This window comes from Mastacembelus armatus, chromosome 3, assembly GCF_900324485.2.
Source record: "Mastacembelus armatus chromosome 3, fMasArm1.2, whole genome shotgun sequence".
Lineage (NCBI taxonomy): Eukaryota > Metazoa > Chordata > Actinopteri > Synbranchiformes > Mastacembelidae > Mastacembelus > Mastacembelus armatus.
In genome coordinates, this window is record NC_046635.1 from 24,311,334 (window position 1) to 24,330,525 (window position 19,192).

At 38.4% G+C, this 19,192-nt stretch overlaps 1 protein-coding gene across 1 annotated transcript in view; it reads right to left on the reverse strand.

Annotated features, from left to right (window-relative positions):
• The window catches only part of itfg1 (integrin alpha FG-GAP repeat containing 1), a 115,468-nt gene that overhangs the window by 63,786 nt on the left and 32,490 nt on the right, over positions 1-19,192 (reverse strand). Inside the window, exons 9-10 of the mRNA XM_026293178.2 lie at positions 12,394-12,488; positions 1,764-1,915 (exon numbers count right to left, since the gene is read on the reverse strand). Of these exons, the coding sequence (XP_026148963.1) occupies positions 1,764-1,915; positions 12,394-12,488 (247 nt within the window). The remainder of the gene's footprint in view (positions 1-1,763; positions 1,916-12,393; positions 12,489-19,192) is intronic.

Here is a 19,192-nt window from a genome sequence, read left to right on the forward strand (position 1 = left end):
ATGTGATTTTCAGTGTTACTGCTGAGACATATTGTACTGAGTCCCACAATAATATCTGTGATGCAGCACAGGATTACAATGCTCAGGATTAAAATGAAGGAATGGGAGAAAAAAAGAATGAATGTATACCTTGTGCGATGAGAAATGATGAGATGGATGTTATTTCTAGATGAGCGTGATCCTGACAGGACATAGCGCTGCTTACAAAGAGCTTATACAATAAATTAAAGTTCAGATGTATATTTATGCATGTCTCTTTTGAAGTGCTTACCCAACGTCTCAGTTCTTACTATTTTTGACACATTTCAGGCTCAAATGCTTTCTCTCTAAGAAACACAAAGACACACACCGAGAACAATAAGTAAGCTCAGAAAATCACCGCCCTGACCCCTGCCTGTTATCTTATCTTCATCTCTGAGGCCAGATAATCCATATAGGTCATTCAACATCCTCATACATATATACACATCGACACACACACATCCACATTCTAGTGTCCATGTCCTAGCACAGGCTGCAGTAATTTTTTAAGGGTTGGCTTATCAGTCATCATGTCCGTGAGCTAAAGAACACCCTCACCTCAGCTGTCTTCTCTACCAGTCCATGCGCTAACAAACATAACTTTATTATACTACAATGTCATAGATTCATGGTGCCCAGAACAAAACATTTAAAACTGCATATATTGAAAGCGTTCCACAGAAATATCAAAACATATGCAATCACATTGATTTATGCCTATTTTATGCTTCAGCTTGTATCTTAGGCTCTATTAATGTGAAGGTTTTTTTAATCTACTTTTGATAACTATCATACCTTGAATATGTTGCTGTTCTGTGGGTATGAGGACTAAGGTATGAAGGTATAGGAACTGTTCTTCAAGGTTAACGCATGCGGGTCTATTTCTAAACATGCTGTATAAATCAAATAACTTATTACCTATGTGTGTCATTAAAAAGTACGGTCCAAATTAGCTGTAAATCACTATATTTCATCACCCTTGCTCTACTGTCTACCAACCAGTATCGTTTGGTTTTAGTTGAGCCTGATAACTGTAAAATGACAAGCAAAAACATCCTACATCAATGGGGGTTCTGTTTGTAACGGAGCAGGAGAACATCATTGCAAGTACAGTAATTTCACAGTAATTTAATGAGTAAATCCATCCTTCATGATGTGTCTAAAAAAACATTTTGAATATTGAAAAGCTAAACAGATTTGCATAAGCCATTTAAGTATGCATCTTGAGTTATTAGATGTGAATCAATTCCATTTAGAGTTCTGCTGAAACACTATAGCGAGTATGATCTCAGAAAAATGAGAAATGCTACATAACTAATTTGAATGTGGGTAACAAAAGAAACAAGTGTTCATGCGAACTGAGAGGATTCCACTAGATCAATTACAATGTGTATGTATGTAAATATGTGTTACACATGTAAGGCAGAGAACTAAAACGATTAGTTAGAATGGGGTACAGGTATCTATAGGATTACAAAGGATCCCATGCCAAGTGAGGATTAGTTTAATTTTATCCATATCTCAATTACTAGACATTATCATAAATTATGGTCTTAGAGGACCTTACTTTGCTGTGTTTATTCTAACATGATTAAGATAATAACACAAACAGTATCCATATATTTCATCCTTATCCAAGTAGTTTTCTCCAGAATACCATAACAACAAATGTGCCCATGCGGACACCCCTGTGGCAAAAAATTAAGTAAAGATGAGGCAAGAGTGTGTATTTTTTCTCCTACCTGCCACTGGTGTTGCGGAGGACCACCAGGGCATCAGGGAAGCCATCCAGGTTGTAGTCTCCATGGTGTAGGACCAGGGGTTGGTTGGGTTTCCCAGGCACAAAGCTCCAAACAGTTTCCCTCTGCTTGAAATCTGACAGCACTGTTACCCACTGCAACCAAATCAACAAAAAAAAAAAAAAAAAAAAACAGTCAATCAGAATGAACCAATGAACCACAGCAATGGATGCAATGATAGTGAAAGGAGGGCAGGGAAAGGTAAAGGACAAAATAGAACAAAAATTATGTCCATAAACAAAAATCCTTTTAATTTTTCGAGAGATCATAAGCACATTAAGTCAAACTGAAGTGAATACAATTGAAGTGTTTTTGAGAGCTGATGTTTGCCCTTGATCATATAGTCAATGATACAGCCCAGATAAAGAATAAACCTAACCGTTACCATTAGAGTTACTGTGGCAGCACATTTTATGCAGCCACTGTGGTCACTTAAAAAAGCTCCTGCACTAGATCTCCATCACAAACTCAAATTAACATGCTTAACAGTGTGATAATGTGCATTTGCATAGTGTATGTAAAATTTGACAGACATAATTTTGACAACCTAAACATTTCTAATTAATAAATGCTTGTCTGTATTGAAATTGTTTCATGCCATTCAAATATCAGTATATTGAGAGCAATGGTGGAACTATGAGCTCCAACTTTTCCTCTTCAGTGGATTTTCACTTAAAACATTCAAATGATACTCCTCTCTGAACATTTCATGCTGACTAGTTTTAGGAGCACTTTAACTACAAAAATTCTCCAGAAAGACTTTCTTTGAAACTTTTAACACTGAAGTCAAAAAATATTATGACTGAAGCAAAATCCGAAATTCCACACCTGTCTATCAATTCACCTATAGTACAACTGACTGCAAACTGGCACTCCCAGTGTTGCTGTAAGAAAAGCTTTTACTTGAGAAGTAAAATGCAAATCGCATTATCTGCTGTGATTCATTTGTAAATAAACTCCTTTTCTTGTAGTAAGCCCTGTTTTGGGTTTTAGAATCAGGTACTATACATGTGCTTATAGCCTGCAGTCTTGTCTTTAATGACATTCTCCCTACATTCTTTTAACCAAACAAAAACAAGGTGTCTTTCCCTCATCTTGACAATTCAAATGTTCAGGTAATAGGGCCTTTGGGGGGGGTGTTGCTCTATTACAGTGGGAAACTGTCAAACTAAAGACGTACACACAGTACATGGTAAAACAGACAGCACACTGGAGACAGTGATTTGGAAAAAACTTGCTGAGACCATTATCACCTGTCACTTAGTACAGATACTATTTCACTTAGCAGCTGCACCATTTTTCAATCACACGAGCACTGGTGTAAACTGACTCTACATTTTTGCCATTATACCTTCTCTTTCCTGCAATCTGTCTTCTTATGATTTGACCAAATGTTGCATGTCACTGTTACAAGTGATTGCACCAGAAAAAAAGCTGTTACTTTTCCTTGGCAGAAAAGGTTGATTGTAACTGCTCAACTATTCCCAGTGAGTTAATTTTAGCAGAATTCCAAAAAGTGAAAAGAGTTGTTAGCCAGTAGGCTCCTGTGAATTAAACATAATACAAGAAAGGGGGGTGTGCCAACGAGCCAGACATCATTATCCTACCTAATTCAAACTCCAACACCATTTACTTTTAAATCATGATTTTCATGTATGAGCATTCAAGGAGAGAATGTTCTGTTCAGTACACAAATTGTTTCTGAGTAGTGAAATGTATAAACAAATTTGTGTTCTTTAGTTTAATAGTATCTTATAATATTCCAAGCCCTTGCATGCATGGAACGTAAACTGCAGTGTGTGAAATCAGCCCTTTGTTCATTCATCGATTTCCATACGTCATAGACAGTTGATTATTTCTACAGTGAACATTAAATTGGGATTTCAGACACTTGCCTAGGCATATGAGTAGCACATCGCTGTGACAGCAGAGAGAAGGCTACATGTCAAGGAAAGAACTTTTTTTGTCCATTGTTTGTAGAGGACAAGTATTTTAGACTTAAAACTGGCAAACAGTAAATACAGTGCAGTATTTAGTAAATAAGACGAGGTTTTGGACACAGACGTGGTTGTCTGTCAGCTAAATTGCACTGGTCAGATTAGTTCAGCCCATTTGGTTAATGTCATTAAAATGGCAAATGTCAATGAGAAGCATAAAAATGCCTGTCTGGAGGCATTACAGTTTCTCAGCTTTATAGCCACATTGGAACACCACTGGACATCATCAGACACTAAAGCAAACACTGGTAAACACTCTCACAAATTCTAACCTCCTCCCTGAATTCATGATTCTTGTCCACCTACAAACACACTGGCTTCTTACATCGTTTCTTATTTCTTTCTTATACTACATGCATGTGAAATATTGCAACACTGTCTAAAAGGGATGCAACAATAAGGGGCATGAGATACATAAATTAAAAATGAGTGTACTATTGGCGTCCATGACATGAAATTGATGTATTTATTTCCATCTTAAACCTAAATTAAATGGCCAGCTTAGATTTGTGTGTGTAGGTCCTAGAGAGGTGGTGGCCAGATGCTGGAGGTTTAAACTATTCATGAATGTTAAACAGCGAGAGCAGGTGCAGGGAAGAATCAGCAGAGAGACACTCACCAGCACTAACAGTTCTTAATAAGACCAGCATATCTGAGAAAGACAACCACAGACTGTTACTATTAGTTGGACATGGAATCATACAAGCTATGATGTCAGTGATGTAAGTCACCTCCAAACCAGCTGTGAGGACTATGTGGACACAGGTACTGAGATGTAATACACCATGGCCTGGTTGAGGTAGTCAAGGTCATGTGATGTTATTCATTATCTTTAATTACAAGGCTACTGAAAATTTGACAGTGTGAAACTAATATAATGCTTCAAAACCATATAATGCTTTAAAACAAGGATGATATATATGATGAGCCCAAAAACACATCTAGCTTCATAACATTACTACAGCTTTACTTTTTTCACATGAATCTTTTGTTGAAAGAACACAATGGACATAATTTGTCTTATTTCACATTATGCTTGACTTAACCACCAAATGTAAGAGAACGCATGAAGTGAATGTGATTTCCAGTTAAAAAGTGAGGTGAAGACTGTGGAAAAGCTAGACAAAACTACAAAATAGGAAATATAGCAATATACACATAACACATGTAGTTTGGGGTTAGGGTAACTGGTGACAACGGTGTACGCACACTAGACAAGGTTGCTTCATACCATGCCCGAGCACCAATGCTCCCCCTCTCCACTCCCTCGCTGGCCTGCACTCTCATTGCACGTAAAACAATCCTGGTAGGAGCATGTTTACGTCACCATGATAATGTTCAAAAGAAGTGCTCTGGCAGAGCACACAGTGTTGTGGTTGGTGTTTTGTGCCTGGGCACGGATAGCGATCATACTGTGCATTCTGTGCCCAAGTCCAACTGACCTGTGCCCTGGCCCACCTATTCGAAGAGGCCAAGGCATGGCCAAGGCAGCGTACAGTGTCCGGACATAGCACGGAGTAGACTAATCAAATGAACTGGACTTCATGGGCCAAATGTGCCCGGGCACAGCACGGATTGCCTAGTGTGAGTACACTAGTTCAAATTGCCCATAGGTGTGAATGTGACTGTGAGTGATTGTCTGTCCCTGTGTTCCAGCCCTGTGAGGGACTGTGATCTGTCCAGTGTGTACCCCACCTCTCACCCAATGTCAAATGGGACTGGCTGCAGCTCCCCCACAACCCTGGCTGTTCCAGGATAAGAGGCAGATAATAGATGGATCGATACAATCCAAAAACACACACACATGCAAGCAAACACTCTTACCAGCACACACACACATGGTATATACATACATGTATCTAGGAAATGCAGCTGCAACCTATGAACTTCAAAACCAATATCAGCACCAAAGGCACAACACTAAAGCACAGCATTTAAGGAAGCTGTTTATATATAAACTACAAATTATAGTAATTGTACAAGTAGTATAAAATGGTGTCCCTGCATATTTTGAGAGAAAATACTCAAAATATGCTACTCTGCCTCACATGTTTGCAAAGAAATTAATCAATTTAATGATTTTATACCCAAGCTTATTTTAGAAGTTTTCCTATTTAGCTAGTTTTATTTTGAAAGATATCACCTTTTTGATATAAAGTAACCTTAAGGTCTCATATATAAAAGGTGTAGTTTAGTTTCTTAGGTTTGGACATGGAATGATTTGGACTGACTCGGTGTAGGTGGAACTGAGGTGAGAGTGATAGCAATTATACTCCTCTACATACAGATGGTGTCATAAAAGCAGGGGAGTGATAAACTGAGACCCAGGTTGAATACTTTTCAGAGGATAAGAATGAACTTGGAGGGTTAATGCAATGCAGCCCAGTAAAGCTCTCATTAAATGACCACTGAGTGATGTTGCGATGTGGTTTAAGAGGCTGACTCCAAGCCATATGGGTGTAAAGCTTGGCTATGATTACTGCCATCCAGAGAGTGGATGGAAGTGCTGGAAATAACCATTGTGCAGTGGCTGGCAGAGAGAAGTAAAGGAGAGAGAGTGAGACCTGAGAGGCTGCTGCCAGTCCATTTGTGGTCAGTAAACACAATGCTAGACATGGATGCACATAATGGTACATTGTCTCACAGACACACAAACACTCAAATTTGGACACATTTACAGAGCTCAAACCATTATACCATTGATAAATAAATGATAGTCAATTATTTTCGAATTTCGGTGGGGTTCCATCTGATCTCCTAACAATGGACGTAACCAATGAGAGAGTGGCAGAGAAGGACAGGGGAGGTGCAAGAGAAAGGTGAGAAAAGAAAAGGGTAAAAATGTAACAAGCCGGAATGAATGTGTCTGCATTTCTGCATATAGTTGCCCTTCTAGATATGCTGGCTTGAATTGGTCTAAGTACATACTAGCTCTCATGTCAACAGTTATTCTTGCAGAGAAGGTGATCATGCTTTCCAATACTAGTTACATCTTTAATTTCTTTTGCTCTTTAGTCCATAGTGGGTCATCTATACTCTGGAGTGCTTTGCTCTGTGCTCAGCACTGCTATGATGTTCTCTCGCAGGACAGTGTGATTCTTTGCTGGTCACCAGTCTTATCAGCAGACCACTGGGCTGGTGTTGGCCCTGAGGCAATCAGTGTGCTGTCTGTTGCTTTTTTCTGACGCTGATTAGAAGAGGAGAGAGGAAGAGGACAGAGAATACCAACAGCATCTAGTCAACACTGCAAAAATGCAGACACACACGCACACAATCGATCATTCATCAGGTTAAAGACATTCATCTGTAAGCTCTGCAATCTAGTGACAGTGATTGATGAAATTGGAGACGGTATTTTCACTTTCGAGGTAAATGCTCATTACCTAAAAATGGCAGGGGTGAAAAGCTGAGGTATAATATAGGGTAAAGGATGATGTCTATTATAAAAGAAGCCTTTAGCAAGAAGTGACACTAGAATGATCAAATCAAACTACGTGCATCAACTGAAATAATTAGTATAGTCAAGCAGAGGTCTAAGAGTAAGCCTGCCATATTAGTAAGCAATTAAACTCAAATATATATTTTGAATGATGCATTATATGTTCATCTGTAATCTATGCATATTGTACTTATATTGTATATTATATTGTTTCATGGCAAAAAACCTTGATTGTGTCTCTCAAACATTACCAAATGACATTGATATGTGATGATCATATTGTGTAAACATATGGCAGAACAAGAGCAAATGATGAAAGACTAAATTAGCAGATGATATCACAAAGAACAGCAGCAAAAGTGGAAGTCATTAGATTAGTCTTTTCAAGCAGTGGGGGTAAACTGTAATGAATGACATTTTAACCCTGCAAGATAAACCAGTGGTTCTGCATTGTTTTATTTGGGGAATTTGGGAAACGTATATGCGCCTTGGTGAGGATATTAAAGCCTCCTATATCATCTCATGTATATTTGTTTGAAAAGCTGCAATGAATAGCCAACCTGACATGGGAGCTCCTTAAATACATTAAGGATTTGCTTCTCTTTCCTTGTGGCTTTGGAAGTTTTGACATTTTATCACTTAGCAGATTATTTAAATAATGTCAAGTGTGTGTTTCATAGATTAATCTGTGGCCTGATGTTCTCCCCATCAAACAGGGTGCTTCTAAGACTAAATGACACAATACTGACATTCACTGGTTGCTAAAATGCCAACATTTTACCACTGAACTGAATGTGTGTGTGTGTGTGTGTGTGTGTAAGTGTGTTAGCACAGAGAATAAAATGACCTAGTTAATGGAGATGAAGACGATGATGAGATTTGCACTCGCAAAGTAATCTGATACCTTTAATGGTAGTGGAGGGAAGGATCCAGCATACAAATGGCTTTTTATCAAACAGTGAGAAAACACAGGCTGTGTATAGACAGCATATTAAGATGCTCTGCATGCACACGCTTTCACGTGCATCAACCACGCATATCATGGAAGCATGCATATAGAAACACATAAAAGCCAGAAGGGGCACAAACACAGACCCTCACCATAAAAACGCTCTCCTGGCTTTGCTGATGACTAAAGTGAAAACGCGACGGCATGCTTGCAGACTCCCATTGATTCAACTTGGCGAAGAGAGCTCCCGCTTCATTAGGCCAAGAAATTAAAATGTGGGCGGCCTGCGGTGGAAGTGGGCTTTACTGGGTAATGTTGGGAGGTGCCGTAACATCGACAGACAACAAGGCTGGCCAGGACAATAAAATAAAGGAAAAAAACTGGCGTGTAATGAAGCAGTGGCTTTTATGATCCCAGAGATAAAATGACTGTAATGCTCATCACATTAGAACTGGCATTTGAAAGACAGCGTGGTATTGAAGACTGGAGTACTGGGCAGGAAACGCAGATGATTTCAGAAGAGAAATAAGCTACAATAGTAATCAAGAGTAAGTGTTACAGCAATTTAGGACTACATTAATGTTTTAGGTGTTGAAATGTCCAAAATCAAATCAAATCAAAAAGTCAACTCAGTAAGTGTAAGGATCGATACAAGTGTTGTTACTGTAGCTTGTTATTTTAATTGCTTTTCCACCTGTGGTGCTGTTTTCACTTCATGGTGATAATTCTAACCAACAAACCACCAAATGTTTCTATCCATCAGGTGTTCTTCTACAACATACCCAGATAGACTGTATATTGGTCATAATTAGGTCATAATGTAGTTTATTCCTAACAAAAAGTCAGTCAAAAGTCAGAGCCAGAGATGGAGTGAGACCATATGTCTTTGTGTCAGCTGGGCATGGCAGGACATTGCTACCTGCTGCCAGTGTCACCTCTTTGACCGCTGACTGACCAGCTGACTCGGCCGACTGGGAGGAAGTGCTCTGGCTTACATTGGCTGCCCTTACATTGTCTGGGCAGCAACAGCAGCCAGGTGGCTCAGTATTCATGGAGGCAGTAGGTATGTTATTCATGTTTATAGTAGGGGAGCAAATACGCACATAAAGGTGCATACAGAAACAAAAACATATTAGAAAAGTCTAAAAAAAATGGCTTAACTCAATGCTTTCCACTTTTTACTTGTTTGTTATGGAGGTAAATTTGCTAACATAAGCACTGCACAATACAACTGCACAATAAATAAAAATGTACTGTTGTTCCAATGTAGTGTACACTGCACTACTATATCAGGTTGTCCAATAACAATAAGACATTATTTTTTTCCACCATTAAATTCAGTCAACATTATCTACAGTGGCACAAACATACAACCAGAGCCATAAAGAGCTACTTTGCTTTCTTCAGTAATAAAAGGAATAAGGAGCCCCAACAGAGCCTTGGCACCATGGAGTCTGTCCAGGGTAACATGAAGAGACCGAGGAGACACATACAGTCTAAATGCACAGAGCTGTGGCAGGTTCTGCAATATGCCTGGTCCAACCTACCTGCTACATACCACAGAAATTGTGCCCAAGTGTACCAAAGATAAATGTTTAAATTAATATTTATTTTAAAGACACATTTTGATTGAACTTTTTCTGTTTAATATAAGCAATGCTTCTATGAAATTCATTGATAAATGAAATCTATTCATGTAATTATATCTTACTATGTTGTGCTTAAAAGCTTTGCAGAGTATTGTATATACAATATGCTTGATGGTTATAACACAGATGGCCACACAATTACACTTTATTCTTCAATAACATCCTGTTAGGTTTCAGAATGTGAAGAGCACAAAAAAAGCAAAGTCCAGAGTACAATAAATGCAATCAGAATGTGCCTGTAATGACAGAGTTGTTGGGAGTCCCCTGTGGTTTCCTCCAATATGGTGAACTAAAGGCCTGGAGCTGCTGCAGAGGCAGAGGAAAAACTGTGTCTGAGACTGCAGGAAGGAAGGAATGAATTTCTGTTTGGAAATGAACTATAGACACATACTAGTTCCTACTGTACTCAGCAGGACTGCACACCCAAAGGCATCTCATCATGTCCTTGCCTGTATATGTATCACTAGCCTTATTCACTCTCCTCTCCTTTGTTTCTCCTGCCCCCATTCCCTTTGATAAGATGTTCTTCTCAAAGTGGCAAACACAAAACAGAAATGTTCTTTTTTACCCTTCCTCTTCTTTCCTTTCTTCTCTGAGCTTCCCTTTCCTTTACCTTCTCTTTCTTTCTCCATTCCTCTATTTTTCCACTCTCCTCCTTTCCTACATCAAGATCTGTTTTCTCTTCTGTGCCTTGATCCCTTCTTTAGCCTCCTGATTTCCCTCTCTTTCCACCTCCTCTCCCATTGTCATTGTCAGTGGGCAGATACCTCAAAGGGAGACATCTGCTGAGTAGCTGCTCCAGTAACATGGCTGGTGAGCCACTGTAATGGACCCCCCTCCAACACACACACACCAACATGTGCTGTAATATCGAATATACAGTATTTACCACGAAAACAATGAACTGATTAGATCATTAACATGATGACAAATGATCTTAGAACCTGCACGTGTGTTGGTTTTGACTGAAAGAGGTTATCATTATGATTGTATATCATCTTCACTGTGCCATGAAATCAAAGAATCTTAGCAAGTCTTATTTCTTCCACACTCCACCCACCCTTCCCTTTCTGCCTATCTCACTCTTTGACAGTGATGGCAGTCTCTCAAACACATAACAACCCAAAACACACCATGTGTTCACTTCATCCGTTAGTGCTGATAAGTCCTCCTCTCCCTGCCTCCCCTCCCCTCCCTAACTACATTCACTCTTTCACATCTTCCTTCATCTTTTTCTCATTGCTGGCGGGCAAACAAAAGAAAGCATGTCCACAGGGAGTCCACATGTGTGTGTCTATGTGTGTGTCTTCTGCGTGAACATGCATGTGTGGAGGCGGACATGAAAATAAGCCTGTAACATTTCTATTTTGGATTTTAAAATAAGTGGAAGCTAGTTCTCTGGTCACAGAGGAAGGAAGCAAAATGAGTGGGGTCTTCTGCCAACTGGTAGGATGTAACTGAAAAGAATCAAGATGGTATGTAGGTGGTGGTGGTAGAGACAGTGTGTGTTCACATGAGTGTAAAAGCAACTGCGAGTGAACATGTTCATGCACATGTCTTCATTTGTGTGTGTACAGGAATTTGAATGAGACTGCATCTGTTACATCTAGCTCACATATCAATTCAAACAATGGGACAGCCATTTAATTAGCATCAATGTCTTTCTAAGCAAGATCCTAACCACTGCAGTGAGCCACGTGTTTAATGCCTTCCTCAAACAGACAGCCACTGTATGGAGAGACAGTAGCTCTGGTATTACAATGGTAAGGCGAGTTTCCTCAGAGGGGGATCTAATAAGTCTGAAAAATAATGAGGAGGATGGATTGGGTAAAACTGAGACTGCGCTCAACAGAAAAAAAGACAGCACTAGTTGTCCGGATAACTACTTAAAAACAATCTGTTTAAAAGTGAACTCGTTCAATCATGTAAAACAATTACCATCCTCTCTAATAAGGAGAAGCGGTGTTAGACAATAGTTCTGTCTTTTGCAGTATCTTTTAATTGTGATGTTAATGATTTTTACCTTAATCACAATGATTCTAATTCTCTGCTAATCTTACTTTTAGTTGCATAAATTGAACCCAGCCAAGAGCAAGTGTGTTAAAAAGGTTTCATGATTTTCTCAAATTCATGACATGTTTAGTGTGTGTAACATCATAAAAAACATTCAAAATGTCCATCACAATTTCAAGCATCCAAGGTGACTGTTTTGTCCGACCAACACCCCAAAACAAAGTAATGTTTATTATATTGCCACAAAAAGCAACAGCACTTTCACAACTGAGAAGTTTAAGCAAGAGAAAATGTATTTTTTGACATGAAATGACTAAAATAATTGCAGTATTCCATTATAAAAAATAGTTGCCAGTTATTGATCTATTGATAATGTAAGTTATCAGGCCTTCCACCATAGGGTATTGCTTTAAAATTTTTATTAAGCAAATAAAACCCATTCCCTCACACCTTAATATATAAAATAAAGCTCATTCTGATTCTGATTCTTACTTTCACTGTTACATCTGTTATATTTTTCATGTACCTCTTTTGAGCCTGACTTGGCCAAGTGGATAGCACTGCGTTGACAACTGTTATCCAAACACACAGGGAGGAGGTGGTCCTGGTAACCATCACCATCTGCAACAAACAGACACAGAAAATTAAACTGAGAAGCAACAATGTTGGATTGAACCAGTGGAAGTGTGATCCTTTGTTTTCTAAAAATGTGCTATTTTAATATCTGCACTCTATCATTATGCCTCAGATTTGTTCAAGAGTCAACTTTGAGCACAGCACAGTTTCTGGCAACAAAGAAAATCATTCCTGTTTTTCACGTGCGAGTTGGTTCACAGGAACACCTGCCTGTTTTCTATGAGTAAACATGCATCCAAGCAGCACTTGGCTCTTTGATGCCTTTTAATAATGTCAGTTGGCTTGAAGTATCATTTTCTTCACTATTAATTATTATTATCATAATGCCATGCAGGATTCATCAATATACAAACAAGGACGGAGCCTCGCCAAATCAAAACAACAGCTCTTCAAAGCACAAACACTTCAGCTTCAGATAACACACACACACACACACACACACACACACTCACTCAATATGACAAAACAATCCATCATTAAGTGATGACTAAATCATAAATTACTTTTCACCATATTTACATCCCTGTGGCTATATAAATAAATTTTGACTTGACTTGTTTTTCTATGTCTTCAGGTCTTCAACTCTGTGAAGCCAGAAACAAATTGGGACATGAAAGCATTGGAAGGTGGTTGAGAGGGTTATGAAAGTAAGTGAGAAACTAGTTCAAATTTCAAAAGGTCCACATCTATAGTATTACCATGAAAAAGGAAGTCTCTGTAGAAAGACATAAATAAAACACTTCTTCATGTGGCAGCGTGGTACTAAGGATAGTGGTTGTGATTATAGCGATCACAGTGATAAAAGAACATGAAAACTCCACAGAGAAAGGTCCTGATCTGAACCCAGAACCCTCTTGCTGTGAGGTGACGATGTACCTCTGTGCTGCTCTGGAACAAGTGGAGGTTTGGCCAATACATTGAGAATCATCGGTATCACAAGAAAAGAAACAATTAATTGATCAATCAATTCACAAGATTTATCTGCAGTTATTTTGATCCCTGATTGTTTACTGTAAGTCACTTATGAATGACTGGCAAACATTCACTGGTCTAGCTTTTTGGTGAAGAGTTCCTGTCATCCCTGGTAATAAATAAAAGACTGTAATTAACCCTTTTTCGAGATTCAGCCATTTTGACATGTGAAAACAGGGAGAACACAGTTGTATTTAATTACACGTGTGAGTGCTGCATTCCAATAAAGGATACTGATATGCAGTATAGCTTACACTGAAATTAGGGTAAGTGAGGCCACTGTTCATGTTATTACTTAGACATGTAGTGTTCCTGTTGTGACAAGTATAAAACTACATGTCAGAAAGACCCAAAGAATGAATAACCTGTTATTCTGCACAACATTTAACAACAATGCACATGCACTCTGTACATCAACAGCAAACATAAATAGGTGAAAGTGCTTTCAGAATCTTTTTTAACAGGACATTTGTTTGGGGCAACTGCAGTACTCCCAAATGTGCCATGTGGAAGGTTAAAACTGAATGACACTGATGATGAATGACAGTACAAAGCAGGGGGGCCAGTGGGCAAGAGGCAGAGAGGGAGAAAAAGTCAGGATCACAATGAGATTCCCTGCAGAAGATAATAAGTCAACATGTCATTTAATGCTCTATTACAGTTGAAATTCTTATTTTGGAAAATAAAACTTAAGTAAAAAAGTTTATACTGCATTTCTTTTCTTGAAGCCAGTGGCTGATGAAAACAAAATTACAATCTAGACAGAAAATACTTGCACAAAACATATGCTCACACAAACGATCATACCTTGAACTTCTCATAATGTCATGAAAACACCATGAATTGTATACATTTATTTAATAGTTTGAAAACACTATTTTCTCAAAACCAAAATGTAGGTACTCGATGCATGTGGCTGTAAGGATACCGATTTCATTTGGACCAATGTTTCTAGACAGGTTTCTTTAAAAGGCTAGAAAATTTGTGTAAAAATGGCAATTTTCACTAAATGTTAAGTACTGTTATAATTATATGAATAATGAATTACCAAGATTTTCACTGATTCATTTTCCATACATTGACTAATCAGTTGCAGGGACACTCAAATTTTACACCTGAAGATCCCTGGGTGTTTGACTTAGTCTGTATAAAACAATATATATATAATAATATATAAAACAATGGTATTTGTAATCCATCATCACGGCTCAGGTTTTGCAGATTTTAACAAATCCTGTGTTACAATTTGGAGGTGTAGACATTACAAGTCAGGTAGGGTCTAACAAAACAAAGATACTATCAATTGCATTTTGGGAAATGTATGTAGGATTGAGTTGCTGAAGCTTGTCTCATACCAGTGACTATGGGTTTGTGCCTCACAACCTTATGGAAATGGAATAGTTTCATTTTTTCAGCACTCATTTGCCCCCAGCTCCCAGAAGCCAAACACATAAGGCCAAAGACACAAGGTTGGGACAACACTTTTTCATTAGTTGTATTACTATGCATGTCGTGGAAACAAACTGAAATACTGAGTATGAGTACAGCAACAAAAAATGTGAACAGTTTTCACAGTGCAGATAGGGACAGAGACATGTAGATGGTGAGGTACTGTAAGGAGAGAAACAAAGCAGGCAGAGACAGAGGGAATGAGTGCTAATTCAGTCCTACAGAGGCTGTCACTTGGCATTCTGTCTTGGATGCGTACAGTTAATTCTGCCACACACACACACACACACACACACACACACACACACACACACACACACACACACACACACACACACACACACACACACACACACACACACACACACAGCGTAACAATTCTCCCTCAGTCCCACCTGTCCTTTCCTCTATAAATATCTTCATGTATTTATTTGTGTTTCCTTCTTTGAGGGCCATTATGGTCTTCACCTGTTTCCTCTCTTACCCTCCTATCCTTTGTTTCTATGTCCCCTCTCACAGATCATGTCTTTGCACCCTCAATCTAACTGGCCTGATTTCTCTGTACATCTCAGCTTCTCTACATTCACCCTCATTCTTTCCCTCCCTTCATTCCCTCCCTCTCGCTTTTCATGTCTGCCTCCCACTGATGATGCGTGGTGTGATGGAGATTGGCTGAGCAAGTCGCAGAGGGAGGGATCTGCAGGTGTGGGTTGAAACAGGAAAGGAGGCAAGGAGAGGGAAAGTCTGGGAAGGACAGGGAAGAGTAACAGAGAGAAAAAATAAGAAAAATTGAGAAAGCAATGGCATTCATAAGAAGAACAATTTAAAAACACAGTGTCAAGTCCTATAGAGCAGGGACATGTACACGTGATAAATGAGGCCCATTTTAGGTATAAATCAAATTTAGCAAGTCTCTTATAGTTAGTCTGTCTTGAGTCTGAAGGGTGGATGAGGGAGAAAGCAACTCTATAGACCAAACCATATATAGTTTGTCAAATCACCACTGTGTACATTACTGTGCTAAAGGTTTAGGCACTTCGAAAATAATTTTGGAAAGTAACCATGCTTCCCAAAACAATGACTCCTTATCTCCTTACAAGGTGCACTAAACTTAAAAAAAAAAAAAAAAAAAAAAAAAAAAAAAATATATATATATATATATATATTTAAATCAACCCAAAACAGGAACTCTCACATATCATGCTGTGACTCAAACTTTCCTTCACTTCCCTTTTTAATACACAACATTGTAACTTTTAAAATTAATTCAAAATTTCTGATTAGTGTGTAGATCACTGTGGGTGGGTCCCTCTAAGTGAGAGTACTACTTAGGCATAATTATTGGGCAGTAGATATTGGAAAAAGAAAAAGAGAGATGTGGATTTTACTTTCAGTGAAGGACGCTTTTGTGTCTAACTGCAATTTGCATCTTACTGCATATTAAAATGTGCATATTAATATCTGAACTTGCAGCCTGTAAACCCAGGAGACTTGATAATTTGCATATGGATGGGAATATTTCTAAATGTGAGGGATATCACAAAATGGTGCTTGATTAACAGATTGTATTTATTCCATTGTTGCATTTTTACTTCATTAATATGGTCTGAGGGGACAAATGATCTGTCACATAAAGAGATGTATAATGTTATGTGGTACTGATTCCACACAATTGACTGATTAACCAGCCAAGCACACTCCAGTATCACAGTGTTCACAGGTATAGGTAGACCCATTATTATAGGAACCTGGGACTGAGAGAAAGTGATGGAGTATGTGAGATGGAAAAAGTAAAGCGAGTGAGTAAACAGAGTAGACTGGTTGAAAATATGACAAGGCAGCCAGTGAATGAGGAAAAAAACAAAACAAAAGGAAATGAAGGTAAGAAAAACAGCGTGAAAAGTATGCAGTGGTTGAGAAGAGAACAAAGAGGATACAATAAGATACAATATAATAAGATGAGTGGAGAAATGCCTGAGGGGGGAGCAGAAAGAAATAGGCTGTCCTGTTAACATGCTGACTTACCTAAACACACACATGCTCTCACAGACATACATACACAGCATGATAACAGCCTTTTTGATTTTAAATATCACTTTCAAACACGTTCCTATCTTGCTGCCTGAAAAATCTCCTCATCAATCTCATTGAGCTGCTGGTTGCAGAGGAGCCTCTCTCCCTCCTACCTGCGGTGAAGCTGGCTGACACTCTTAGTTTGTGGGACTTCGTTGTGCTTTACCTAATGATGAATTATGCATTGGCCGCTGTCACTTTGAAAAATGCAATTACCTCAGTGATAAGGCAGATGGGCCTGTTTTGTCTGGCATATGCTATGCATTTATTAAGAGTCTAGCTGGAAACACAACTGCTAGCACACAAATATGAGCATGTGGACAGATTCCAATATGCTTTCATGGACATGCACATACACATGTACACATACAGTACACTGCAAGTTTAGTAAGCGTGTTACCGGTAGAAACTACTCAGACAGATGACTTTCAAAAAAATGGTAAAAATATATTAGAACCTAGATCCAAATGAATTGTTCCTGTTTGGTTTAGTTATTTTCTATTGGCCATGCATGTTGAGACCATACTGGGACAGTGGAACAGAGAAATTTATTCTGAAAAGGAGTCTCTATTATATCTCTATTAGAAAAATCTCTGTTAGAAAAAAAAATAACTTGAACATGTACAGCACAAAAGTGTTTGTGAGACAGCCCAGCTGGATCCAGGTATAAGACTAGCTCAATAAAATACAACTGCAGTACAAGTATATCAAAAATATTTTAAAAGTTTAGTTTTAACAATTTTTACACTGACGGTGGTCAGATTCTAAGCTATAAAGCAAAGGCAGAGTGGAATAATGAATAATGAATAATGGTCCTTCACAAGAAACCAAAGTGTCAGAGGTTTTCACCATATGGGCACAAATACTGTAGGTACACAAAATGCCACTCAATGTTGGCTTGGAAATAAACTCTCTTTTACAAAGTTTATGTGAATGTAAAGATAAAAGACATAAACCATTACTACTTTGTACTACATCACAAGGAAAACTTCTAGATGTTGAACACATGGAGCCAAAACTCAAAAAAATCTAAATTGTAGAGTAAAATTATATTAACAGGCAACAAGCGATTACTGCAATGTTAAGAATTTAAAAGAAAGGCTAAACTTAGCATCATAAAGATTTTAAGATTTATGAGTGCTGTAAAGTCACTTTAAACAGTTCTTAAACACTTAATCAGTTTGTAAATCTAAAGCTATATTTGCCAACTGAGCTTTCCCAGATGAGCTCCTAAAGAAAGCTAAACACTCCATTTTGCAAGAATAGTGCAGGTAGATACGCTGCCTCATATCTAACAGAATGCAAACATAAAAAACACAATATAAATGGGATGACAGTTGTCAGCCAGTGACCATAAGTTTCAGTTTTCTTCTTATAGAATAATTATGAATGCTCTTGTCATCATTATATAATTCAAATAATAGAAAATAATATATAAAAATAAAAGAGGCATTAGATTTCTGTGACACTGAACACAGGAGACAGACAGATGGGGGGAAATATAAGGGTACTGTAGGTAGACATGGACTTGTAGAGAAAAATGTAGTAGCAGACAGCTAGGGAAAGGTATAGAGTGAGGATTGCCCGTGTGATGTGTGATGGAAATAATTCCCACTCCAGATCACACAGGGATGCAATGCTACTCTCATCCTCCCCTATCCTCCTTTCCTTCATTATCCTCCCTGCCAGCTTGTCCTCCTCCTTTCCTAGATCATCCACCTCAGCATGTCTTTACTTTTTTTTATCTCTTTTCTATCTTGGTTCATGTCATCTTTCGAATGTGCTATTCCTTTACTCTCTCTCCACTCTTTCATACGGGTTTTCAGCAAAGCCCAGATGTACCCCTGATGTAATTGGCCTGGAAAAAAGCCTTTCAGATTGTCTCGTAAGATGACCACACAAAGAGACACTGAATGATAATCATATCAATAGAGTTAGACTGGTGCGCAGAGATATACTGTTCCAGTAGGTTGGTGAACAATACAAATAGGCAAAGAATAATTATAGCCATGCTTGGCACCCACCAGCAAAGCCTAGGACAGAGCAAGTTACTGAGAGAACAAGATATTTTAAAAAAAGGATGTTGAACTTGTACTGTTGAACTTCAACTACAATAAATAAATAAACAAATCTGGAACTTGAGAAGATGGTCTTAAGTGACAGTCTAATAAATGCTATAAAATGGTGGAAATCAA